The sequence below is a fragment of the Mus caroli genome, chromosome 13 (assembly GCF_900094665.2).
Source record: "Mus caroli chromosome 13, CAROLI_EIJ_v1.1, whole genome shotgun sequence".
Taxonomy (NCBI): domain Eukaryota; kingdom Metazoa; phylum Chordata; class Mammalia; order Rodentia; family Muridae; genus Mus; species Mus caroli.
The window spans coordinates 43,902,348-43,914,425 of NC_034582.1; the positions used below are offsets into that span (position 1 = coordinate 43,902,348).

The following is a 12,078-nucleotide window of genomic DNA, read 5'->3' on the forward strand; positions in this document are numbered from 1 at the left end:
TTCTGAGCCTCCCACCCCCACCCCATCAGCAGGCAGAAGAAATTATTTCAACTTGGAGAGTTGGGATATGGGTGTGATGAACTCAGTTTCCCAGCAGTGAGGGCTTAGGCTCTGTGGAGAGCATTCGTGGGAAGTAGGAGTGGCTTAAAACATGGAGTCCAGTCTGGCAAGGCTGGACAGGGTGGAGACAGAACCCAAGACTCCTGAGAGAGGCAGATAGGAAGTACAGCAGCAAGTCCTCTTCCTCTCCTAACCTCCTGAGGACACCCTACCCTTCTTGCTACCCCTGAACAGCTGGCATGGGGCACCCCGGGTATAGAAAAGTCTCACCTTCCATCCCCACAAACTCCCTGGAGCCAAGAGTCAAGTCTTCTAGACTTGAGAGCTCAGAAACTGTCAGTGCCAAGACTCAAAGAGGCACACTCTATAGAGGTTAGTTTGGGGAGAGAAAAAGAGGATGATCTAACAGCTCCATCTTTAGCCCTGTGAGAGACTAGGGGCTCAGAGATGGAGCTAGGTCCCCAGACTCTCAGAGTATTCCATGATCCCCTGCCTCAAAGTTGAGCCGGTGACAGTCGTTCCCCTTTTTATTCATCTGCCCTTATTCTATCCCTTGCTCTAAGTAAACATAACTCAGCCCACTAAGTCTGGTAGTTGCCAGAGAAAATGTGTCCAGGTAAGTTTAAAATCGAAATTTAGGTAAATCCTAGTTGGAGAATCTTTTTTTTTCTCCCAGGGCAGCTTCCAGAGAATTGAGATCAGAATGGTAAACTGAGGTTGGGGTGGACAGGGAGGCGGGGGGGGGGGGAGTGGTGCACAGGCGTGGTCGCCGCCCTGCGAGTTACACCCCGGTGTACTGCACTGGATCCCTACAGCATCTCGCAGACCTCGGAAAGCTGTTTAAGGCTACCCCTTTCCAAGCGTGACTTTTGCCCCTCCTCCTCACCACCACTTCAGCCCCTCCCCATCCCACCCAGTCCGCTGGCCTTGCTGCTGTGCCCTCCCCGTGCCCTCCTGCACCTCCGGGGCTCTCTCCTCTCTATGTCTCGGCGCACTCACGTCTAAGAGGCGTCTTGGACACCTTCACATCACTGCCTAGGATCCTGCGCGGTCTTTGCTGTCTGTCTTCAGACTTTTTCTCGCCTCTCATTCAAGATCCTCGGTTTGCCCATCTCCGCAGTGTCCTATCCTCAGGGCTGTTCTCTTGGGCGAGCTCTCCTCTTTTTCCCTTGGTCCAGGCCTGCGAGCCCCTATCCCGGGCTCTTTCCCTCCTTCCCTTCTCTCAACCTCCTTTCCTCCCTCCTGGGTCCCTCCCTCCGGCTGGGCCTAGTGGGTGGGGGGCGGCAGCGCGGGGCGGGGCGGGGCAGGGCGGGCGGGGCAAGGCAGGGACGCGGGGCGGGCCGGGCTAGAGGCGCGGCGGCGCGGGGCGGGGGCGCAGTCCCGGGTCCGACTGGCCGAGCCCCGCGCGCCCCGCCCGCGCCCTGCGCCTCCGCCCGGCCAGCCGGCGGGGGAGGGGGCATGAGCCGGCGCCCGCGCGCCGCCGCGAGCTGCGGGCCGGCCTAGAGCCCCGCGCGGGCCCCGCGCCTGAGCTTAGCCGCAGTCGCTTCCTAGCCGCGGGCGCATCCCCGGGAGCCGCGATGCAGCGGCCAGGGGAGCCGGGCGCCGCGCGCTTCGGTCCGCCCGAGGGCTGTGCGGATCATCGACCGCATCGCTACCGCAGCTTCATGATCGAAGAGATCCTCACTGAGCCTCCGGGGCCCAAGGGCGCAGCGCCCGCGGCCGCCGCTGCCGCCGCAGGCGAGCTGCTCAAGTTCGGCGTACAGGCGCTGCTGGCCGCCCGGCCATTCCACAGCCACCTGGGTACGTGCAGCGGCCGCCGCGCAGAGGACTGGGCTTGGCGGGCGGGTGGGAGTCCGAGACCTGGAGTTGTCCGCAATCCATCCTCTTTCTCCCCTCTGTTTCTGGAGCGACCTGGGATGCAGCTCAGCGCAGGCCCGAGGCATCTACCTCTCTTCGCGCACTCCAACGGGAAAGTGGAGGGTGCGAGCAATGAGCTAGGCAGAAACCAGGCCTTGTGTCCTCGAGTCAGACCAGAAGAGAGTTTGTCTTCTGCTTCAGGGCGGCTTCGAGTTTTCAAATCGGGTGATAGGCCAGGCCCAGGAGCCAGAGACCGCATCCCCATGGAGCACTCTGGATCAAAATGACTTCAAACCAGGGGAAGCCTGAGTTTCGCGGTAGGGTTAGCTGGGCATAACAGTAGCTGCCCAGACTGGGAAAGCTCTGGAGAAGAGGGTCGTTTTGCATAGTGTTGGATGCCCAAGCCATCCAGGAGCCTTTCAGAATCCCGTGCTTTCCAGTCAGCAACCGACCGAGGCCTGTGCTGCGGCCAGGGTCTCCGTAGGCCTTGTTTGAGGGAAAGAGGCCTGGTTGTGATCCGCTGCCCAGTTGGTCCTTCCCTCCCCAGGTCTGCTGGACTTCCGTGCATCTTGAAGCACTTGCTCAGATCTTTTCTGTCTTGGTCTTGTCTCTTGGGAGATTGTGAGGCAGTCTGCCCTGTACTGCATCTCCGCTTAGGGCTTGTAGTGACTCTCTTTGGTTGACCTCCTTCCCAGCCTTTTGGTAAAGTGGATCTGTCTCCCCTCTACCTCTCCCCCTCCCCACGATTCTCTTTCCACTTCCTGCTATGTTTTCTATGCTCCCCTTACCCTGATGGTTCTCAGCCAGGCAGATCCATCCTTTCCAGGACCTTTTGGAGAAGCCTACCAGGAAAGGAAGCGTCCAATATAGACTCCAGCTCAGCTAGCGGCCTCCGGGGCCGGCCACAGATTCTGTCCTGTCTTGGTAGCAGCCAGGCCAGTTTGCCTCTTTGATGTTCATCTGGTTCACAGCCTCTCTGCTGCCATTTACTATAAAACGACTCTGTTGTTGGCAATTCGTTTGAAGCGGGCAAACAGCCGATTTAGAGCTAAAGAATATGAAGAGGTCTTCGTGCTTCTTGGGTAGGGGGGAGTCTGAACAGAGAAAACAAGAAAGACAATTTTCAGGTTCAAAGGATGCTTTGGTGACCCTTTCCTCGCCAATGTCCAAGCCTCAGCCAGCGATGTAGGTACAGCGCCCAGAAAAACAAATGCTCACATTCCACAGTTCTTTTCCCAATGCAAAAGCTACCCCCGCCCCCCCGCTTCCAAATTCATCCGTTTCTTCTTGGTTTCTCTTTTTCACGAAAGGCATACTCTATGTCCTCGGAGCAGCGAACTTGCTCTAAAGAATCCGGAAATCTCGGAGCCTACTGGCTCATGGGGACTCCAGAACAGAGCAAAGGATGCAAGGGATACTCTTTTCTAGACTCCTCGGGATAGCTACCTGAAGGAGGGTCGCCCAGGATGCTGGGTTTAAGTCCCCAGGGAGTGGCTGGTTCGGGTTCCCAAACGCAGCAAAGCGCTGTGGCTTGGGAGGCTGGAATTCAGTTCACCCAGATATCTCTCTCTCTCTCTCTCTCTCTCTCTCTCTCTCTCTCTCTCTCTCTCTCTCTCTCTCTCTCTCTCTCTCTCTCTCTCCCCTCCTCGCCCTGTAGCGGTGCTGAAGGCTGAGCAGGCCGCAGTGTTCAAGTTCCCACTGGCGCCGCTCGGCTGCTCCGGGCTGGGCTCGGCGCTTTTGGCCGCCGGGCCTGGGATGCCTGGCCCCGCAGGCGCATCGCACCTGCCGCTGGAGCTGCAACTCCGCGGGAAGCTGGAAGCAGCTGGCTCTGGTGAACCTGGCACGAAAGCCAAGAAAGGACGCCGGAGCCGCACCGTATTCACTGAGCTGCAGCTAATGGGGCTGGAGAAACGCTTCGAGAAGCAGAAGTACCTCTCTACCCCTGACAGGTAGTGCCGGGCAAGACTGGGCTCGAGGGGAGAGTAGGCAGGTAGTGGCCTGACCCGCTGAGGGTGTGCGTTGCTCTTTCCAGAATAGATCTAGCTGAGTCCCTGGGCCTGAGCCAGTTACAGGTGAAGACCTGGTATCAAAATCGGAGGATGAAATGGAAGAAAATAGTAAGTGTGGGTTGTGGCTTCCTGCGGGCTGGGGTTTCCTGGGCTTTGTCCTTGGTGGCCTCCAAGAAATACCTTCCCGCCCTCCTCACACTAAGACTTCTGCCCATCTCATTCCGTGCACTGCTGTGTCTGCTTAGGTTCATTAGCACAGAACCCCCATCCCTGGCACCTCCTGGCAGCTTCTAACTCCTCCAACTTCCGCTCGTTCTCCTCAGCAATACTTTAAACCTCCACCGTTTCTTTAGGGCCTAGAGTCACTCACTGGTGATGCCTTGGTTGGGCCCTGGGTACCCGGTGGTCCTTGATTGGATTCTTTCCTCACCTGGTACTGCTCATTCACGGAACAGGTGCTGCAGGGTGGCGGCCTGGAGTCCCCCACCAAGCCCAAGGGACGGCCCAAGAAGAACTCCATCCCCACGAGCGAGCAGCTCACGGAGCAGGAGCGTGCCAAGGAGACAGAGAAGCCAGCGGAGACGCCGGGCGAGCCCAGCGACCGAAATTGCGAGGACTGAGCGTCGCCGAGGATGCGGCGCGGGTCGGCGGGGACCCAGGAGCTGGCCCTTCCGCGCCCATGCCGTTTGCTTTCTAATCATTTCATTACTACTTTGAATGCGGACAATTAAGGGCCAGACAAGGAAGGACACAGGCCCGGAAGCCAATCCCAGGTGTCAGCGAGCTTCTGTCCCCAGTCTGGGAGACTTGTGTCCAGCGTGGCCGAAGCTTCTGGTCTTTCTCGGACCTCCGCAGTGTGCGGCGCTCCACGCTCATTCACGCCCCGCTCCTTGCCCACACTTTTCTCCCCGGCCTCTCCAGCCGGCCTTCTGGGCCCGGACACCGGCAGGCACACACTTACTTCCGCACCTTGGGGACCCGGCCACCGGGTGCAGGTCCCTATGGCCCTGCCCTGCAGTGTCGTCTCTAGCAGATCAGCTGATACCTAGCCTCCCCGATGTCGCTGAGGCTTCTACCCCTCTCTTGCAAAGACGGTGACTCTTTTTTCCAATAAAATATTTTATGACACAGTGGGGGACTTGATAGCGGGCTTCCCGAATTCGTGAGGGATAGAGGGGCCATGAGGTAGGAAATGCAAGGAAATTGCAAGCGGTGCCCTTACCCAAGCACTGCAGTTACTTAGAAATTAACCCTGTGTGTGAGGGGCCAGTATGGACTCTTCCTTCCCAGGTGTGGGGTTCCTGGGGGGGGCACCATCAGAGATATCGTCAGCCACCATTTCAGAAGTGTCCCAGAGCTCTGAGTTGATTAGGTCTCCTGGAACTTCCTTAGGAAGTCCCTGATCAGTTCTTTTGAGGCTCCCAACCAAAAAGGTCTCAGTTGGGTTTTTTTTGGGAGGGGGGGGTTGGTCATATGACATTCCGTCTCTGTGTTTGGTGTTTGGGGTTCATGGTGACCACCTGTTTACTAGCTAAAGCTCATAAAGGGGATACAACTTGACCATGCCGGGTTTTTTTTGTTTTTTTTGTTTTGTTTTTTGTTTTTTGTTTTTTGTTTTTTGTTTTGGACACATTATCATTCGAAGCCATGTCCTTTCGTGTCCCCAAAATGCTGTAGACTTTGTGATTTGGTTTTGGGTTTGGATTTTGGTAGTCGTTACTTTAAAACAAGGTCGTCGTTATCCTCACTGCCCTGGAACTTGCTATGGTAGACTAGGTTAGTCTTGAACTCAGAGTGTGGCCTGCCTCTGCCTCACAAGTGATGGGATTAAAACACACACACACACACACACACACACACACACACACACACACACACGAAAATACAATATTTTAAAAATAAAGAGGATAGTCACCAATACAGGTGACTACCACATTCTTAAACTTAAAAGCCTTGGTGTGTGTGTGTGTGTGTGTGTGTGTGTGTGTGTGTGTGTGTGGAGTGGGTATGTGCACCTGAGTGCAGCTGCGGGGCAGGGCTAGAGGAGTCCCTTGGAGCTGGAGTAGGGGCAGTTGTGAGCCGAGGGATACAAGGGGGTGCGAGGGATGTGGATGCTGGGATCCAGCATTTGGGGGTTCTGCAAGATCAGCATTGGAGCTCTCAAGTGCTCTTCTGCTTCTCCAGCTGCAGACTTTCTATGTCTGCTTAGATGGTCCCTTCTTAGAACCCACTTTAGACTTCTTGCAATTTCCAGCGTCGTGGTCTGGAGAAACTAAAACTCACGTTTTGTGAGAGCTTCGTAAGAAGTTTCTTTTGGCATCCCAGTCCTGCTAGGTTTTTGAGAGACTGGCTCTGCTTTGGGCTCTTAATTCAGCCTCACAAACAGCCCGAGGAAGGCTGCAACCTTGACCACCTAGAAGGGGTGTGTGTGTGTGTGTGTGTGTGTGTGTGTGTGTGTGTGAGATACTGTGCCCCTCTAATTCCTTCCGGTCCCAGATTAGCTCAGCCCAGCAGTGTTATTAAGAAATATTCTTGTAGCAGGCCCTAGCAGTTATTTGGGCTAATCCTTAGAGCTCAAAAGGAAGGTGACCAGAAGGCCTGGGTGACTGAAGTTCCAGCTTTTTCTCCATCAACTGTGCCAAACTATAGAAGGGTAGAACCCATTAGGTTGCCCGCAGATGGGTACGGAGGGGGGGTTTCTAACTCAATCAGTTAGGTTCCTGTAGAGACCCCTTATTTTACTAAACTTGAAGAAACCAATCTTATGCAAATAAGTGCATCTAAGGCTTCCTCAGGGACGCTCCTCACTGGCTGCTGAGAAGCCGAGGGCTACAGGCAGAGTTGAAACTCAAGAGTCGAGACTCAAAGCAAATTTCAGAGTGCAGCGCCCTCCATACACAGATGAGGAACCTGACTCCGGTTCTCCAGTTATCCGTGGGTCATTAGAGGCAAGCTGGGTCTCAAAAAGCGGTTGCTTCTTTATCCCAATGAAGAAGGAGGTGCCAAGGTTTCGTCGCTGTCTGCGCAGCAGTGCTCCCAGCATACATTAGAATCAGGTAGTTCAAACACAAAACAGAGCCACAGAGTCAGGGAAGAAAGTAATGCTTTTTCTTTCGCGGGCAGATAAGAGTTTTCTTGCTTGGGAGAGTACCGGAGACTCGATGATACTTCCAGGCAGGTGGCTAGAGGAGGGGAGAAGTCCCGGGGGTGGGGGGTGGGGGTGGGGAGCCGGGGTTCGCGGTAAAGGGGAGCCCTAAGGCGCTGGTTTGTGTGCCACCGGCTGGGGGGGGGCACAGCTGAGGGCCCCTCCTTGCCTTCACTGACCACGCCCCTCACTCCAGGCGGGCGTTTTGGGAGAAGAGAAGGTCCCCTCTCATTTCTCCTGGACCCTTGCCACAAAAGTCAATTTTCGGCCCCCAAGGTCCTGGGAAACAAACCTCAGAAATATCGCAGGCCGCTGCGGCCCGGGTGGTGTTTCGCGAAGCCCTCTGAGGGAGGAAGCAGACTCTGGTGTCCCTGGCTAGCGGTAGCCCGGGGGGTGGGGGTGGGGGGGTAGGGAGGACCTGCGGAACTCCGAGAAGGGAAGGCAGACCGCTGGAAGAGCGGTGGGAATCGGGCAGATCGGCAGCGCTCGCGGACAATCTAGGTCTGCGCTGCGTGCACGCACGGGGTCGGTGACGGCTCGGCAATGAGAAGAACTCGGGGACAGGGTGGTGGCAGCGCTCTGTGTCGAGTGGGGACTCGCTTTCACGGGTCCTGAGCTCTGAGTCTGGGCGGTTGGAGAGGCGGGAGCACGGCTTCATTTCGGCCTCTGGGGGCCGGCAAGGGCTGATCGCCTGAAGACCTGGAATTCTACGCTGGTCTCGGAGCCTTCGCCCCACTGCTGGAGGTATGCACAGAGCAGAGCATCACCAGCAGGGTCTCCGGTCGCGAGCCCATTCCACGCTGGTACCCCACTTTTTGAAAACAGATAATAAAAGTCGCTGTATCTCCTTCCTTGTTCTTGACCTCTTGAAGAATGGTCGGTGTGAACTTACAAAGTGGAAGAAAGAACCTCACACCAGGGTCTGGTTAACTATGACAGAGTTTAAGATCACCTGAAACGGGAGGGTGCCATCTCCGGGTGAAGTAGAGGACCAGAACCCGCCCAGCTGCGGGTGGCCAAAAGACTGGCTCCAGTTTTGCCTCGTTTAGGCAACTCTGAGGTCCCCTGAAGAAATTAGACGCTTTCTCTGTTTACCAGGATCCCGCGGCCTGGTTTCACTTCGTGGCCCTTAATTTGTTTTTACATCCCGGGAAGCCCTGACATAGAAGCTACAGCAAGGGAGAAGAAACCCAAAGGAAAAAAAAAAGCCTGCTCCTGAATCCTGTCCAGGCCAGGAGTTCCTGGGAAGCTTGGAATCTTAGATCTGCTTGGCCTCCAAGAGGCAAGTGAGCTGGGATACCTCACTCACTGTAGGGCACCACCCGCTGCATGCCGAGTTTGCTGGACCTTGGAGCGTGGGACACAGCTAACTCCCAGGGGGTAAGGGGGTCAGAGCTGGCACTTGTAAGAGGCTTTCAGGGGCAAGGCCTTCCTTCTTCCTACTTCGAAAGGGGACCCATCTGTAAGACTTCAAACACTTCTTGTTCTCCCACAACAACCTCTGGCTCCTTTAAACAGGTGTGTGTGTGTGTGTGTGTGTGTGTGTGTGTGTGTGTGTGTGTGTGTGTGGCGGGGGGAGGGGGCTGGCAGAGGGGAGGGGAGGAGTTGGCTGTGGTGTCTTTTGGCCAGCAGACACCACCCAGGACCAGGGTAGGAGCCAACATTGCCTCAGTCACCAAGTAGATACTAAGCTAGCAGGGGAAAAGGCCAAGGGCCCTGAGGGGACCCATGGGAACAACCGTTTTTTTAGCCAATTAGTTTCTCCCTCCCTCCCTCTTTTAAGTTTTTTAATCTTCTTTTTTTTGTGGTGTTGGGGATCAAGTCTGTACCTCCTGCATGTGGGACAATTGCTTTCCCACCGAGCAACATTCCCGGACCTCTCTGTTATTTTTCAAATGTAAACCCAAGAATGGTTTGTAATAATAATAATAATAATAATAATAATAATAATAATAAAAGCAATGTCCTAATAATGCTGCAGGAGATCTCTGGGTAAGCAGAAATTAAAATTCCCATTTAGTGGCAAAGCAATGGCTGCGGCTTCACTGCCATCCTGGAGATCCCTCCCCCTCCCTGCCCCCCTTAGTGCTTCAGGGAGTAATTGTGTAACTGACATCATGGCATCTCAAACCCTCTACTATTTATTAGGGTCCTACATGGCCAGCTCTCCTTTCTTTCCTTCCTTCCTTCCCTCCTTCCTTTCAAAAGATGTATGCCCATGTGCATGGACATGTAAGTGTGCATGCGTGCACATGTGTGTGCCCATATGTGAAGGCCAGAGGTCAAGCTCAGATGTCTCTCTTCAGAAGCTGCTCCCCTTGTGTCTGAGACAGGGTCTCTCAGTGCAATCTGGGGCTCACTGGATCAGGCTAGACCACCCCACCTGTGAGCCTCAGCCTCTTCTGTCTCTCTCCCCAGCACTGGGCTTACAGCAGTGCTTGGGGTTATAATTGCATCTTCCCATTTGTGAGGTAAGTAGGCAGTTTCCTGACTGAATTACCTCCTCTCTTACATTCTTGTCTTTCTTTTAACAAAAGTTGAGCTGTGGTGGTTCCAGCACTCTGGAGGCAGAGGCAGTTTGATCCTTATGAGTTCAAAGCCAGCCTGGTCTATAAATTGAGTTCCAGGATAGCCAGGGCAGTTATACAGAGAAAGTCCAGACTCAAAAACCAAACCAAACCAAACAAACAAACTACCCCTCCCAAACCAAAACAAACCAAACAAGCATTTATTGAAGGGTGCAGTTTCTAATACTGGGGACATACCTGCTTCTGTGTCTTCTACATCCAGTAGCCAAGTAAGAGAGATGCTCCCATTTGGCAGATGAACATAAAGTTCAGAGATGTTAGGTGACTGGCTCAGGGACACAGAGATAACAAGAGTGGAATTTGGATCTGACTTGACGGGGGGGGGGGGGGCGGTCGATACAACCCCTTGCTTGGCAGCCTGAAGGTCTAGTGTGTGTTAGGGGTGGGGGTGGGGGTGGGGGTCTCAGATGCCTTAGAGTCCCCAATGCCTTGAGCCACCCAGAATGAATCTTAGTACTTGTTTACTGCATGCTAAGCAGCAGCTGTGAGCAAACCCTGTGCCAGGCACAGTGTCCACAACCTTCAGTTCACACTGCAGGTGGGAACAGGCTAGATAGAAGGCAATGAAGTCACAATTAAAACCAGAGACAATGGCACAGAGTGACATAAGTCGGTCGAAAATTCAGCAGGTGTGCTGGGTACCAGTGACTCATACCTTTATTACGAGTAATCTTTGGAGGCAGGGGCTGGCAGACCTCAGTGAGTCCCAGGCCAGACTGGTCTACATAATAAGCTCCATGGAGCAAGCAAACAAACCAAACCAGTAAAGAGAAAGAGAGAAGGAGAGAAAGAGAGAAGGAGAGAAAGAGAGAAAGGAAGGAAGGAAGGAAGGAAGGAAGGAAGAAAGGAAGGAAGGAAGGAAGGGAGGGAGGGAGGGAGGGAGGGAGGGAGGGAAGATCAACAGGCCATAGACAAAGAATGGGGCTAGTCTTTAGTCAGGTTGTCTGGGAGATTCTGAAGCTTGGAGAGCGTCTACTGACACCTCAGTGACAACAAGAAGTGTCTGTGCTATGCCTAGGGATCAGAACAAGAGCAAACGTCCTGCATGTTTCTTGAGCTGTGAAAGAAATCACAAGTAGAAGTGAGGAAGGGAGGGAAAACCCACGAGGTTTTCCCCCCAGACCTGCCGCCTGGAAGCCGACCTGAAGGAGGCAGCCTTGGGAGGCAATCCCTCCTCCTCCTACGGTTCTTTGCACACTAAGTTTAATAAGTCTGGGAGCATACACTCAACTCCAGCCCCAGCGGCAGCTCAGCCTCTGCCAGGCAATTTTGTGGTGTGTGTGTGTGTGTGTGTGTGTGTGTGTACAGTGTGTGTGTGTGTGTGTGTGTGAGCGCACGCACACGCGTTCATGTGCGTGTTCTTTCTTTTTCATAAGGTTGCAATTTTCTGCGTGCTTTAAGGACATTAGAAGGGCGTTTGACTGCCGCACCATGCGAAACGCATTAGGCAGGCTGCAGGGGCGCTGCTGGAGGGAAGGGGCAGGTGGAGGCGGGAGCTGGCCCCTACCCGCCCTGCCCAGTGAGGTGGGGGCGAGCACAGAGATGGGGAGGAGAAAAAAAGAGGGGAGGAAAGGGGAGGAGAGAAGACCAAAGGAAGAGAAGAGGAGAGAGACTGAGGTAGGGCAAAGCCAAAGAGATGCCAAAAATTGACCCACACTTGTTGAAAAGCGGAGACAATTGGGCACACAAGAGGAGAAGGCAGTGATGAGAGAAGACAAAGGGGAGAGGGAAGTGGTGGAAGGAGGACAGAAAGGAAGCCTTCCCAGGAAACTGCAAAGGAAGACTGAAGTCCCAGGGCTCCTAAATCACCCTATGGTTTAAGCACAGATCTTTGGGGTAGACAGTAGCAAAGAAAGCGCCCTTACTTGAATGGTCACCCAGTCCCCTCCTTCCTCAGGTGACTCAACACCTGCTTTTGCAGCACCCCTCTAAACCTAGGCCCCAAGCCCCTGTGATTCTGGCCCAATGCTACTCTCTGGGACTCATTAGCCTCTGATTTGTGGTTAAGAGTCCCTGTCTCTCAATTCTGGACGCAGCCTTAGTCCTTAGCATGTTCCTGTTCCTGTCTACCCAGCATTGCCCCACAGGGACACCCACTGCATTCGCAGACCTGCATTAAGAGCTAACCGGGACTGTGAGCACACACTCTGTGACTCAGTTTTCCCTTCTTTAAAATGGGAAGAATAACAACACCTCATGGTCTCACTGAGGTGCCTGGGTATACAGCAATCAGATTTATTTTCTCCTGAAGTGGGATGATTGGAGCTGCTGAGAAGTGGTGACCATAGTAGGCAGGCCCCTCCTACATCAACTAAGGCCTGTAGGTGGTGGCACATGCCTTTAATCCCAGCACTCCTGAGGCAGAGGCAGAGGCAGAGGCAGAGGCAGAGGCAGAGGCAGAGGCAGAGGCAGAGGCAGA

The 12,078-nt window shown here is 54.3% G+C and overlaps 1 protein-coding gene across 1 annotated transcript; it reads left to right on the forward strand.

Moving 5' to 3' along the window:
• The first annotated feature begins 1,424 nt into the window (after positions 1-1,424).
• Barx1 (BARX homeobox 1) lies at positions 1,425-5,056 on the forward strand. The gene is made up of 4 exons (XM_021180980.1): positions 1,425-1,860; positions 3,575-3,866; positions 3,950-4,034; positions 4,382-5,056. Exons 1-4 carry the CDS (start codon positions 1,638-1,640, stop codon positions 4,544-4,546), a joined length of 765 nt encoding a protein of 254 aa, XP_021036639.1. The 5' UTR covers positions 1,425-1,637; the 3' UTR covers positions 4,547-5,056.
• The last annotated feature ends 7,022 nt before the right edge of the window (positions 5,057-12,078 follow it).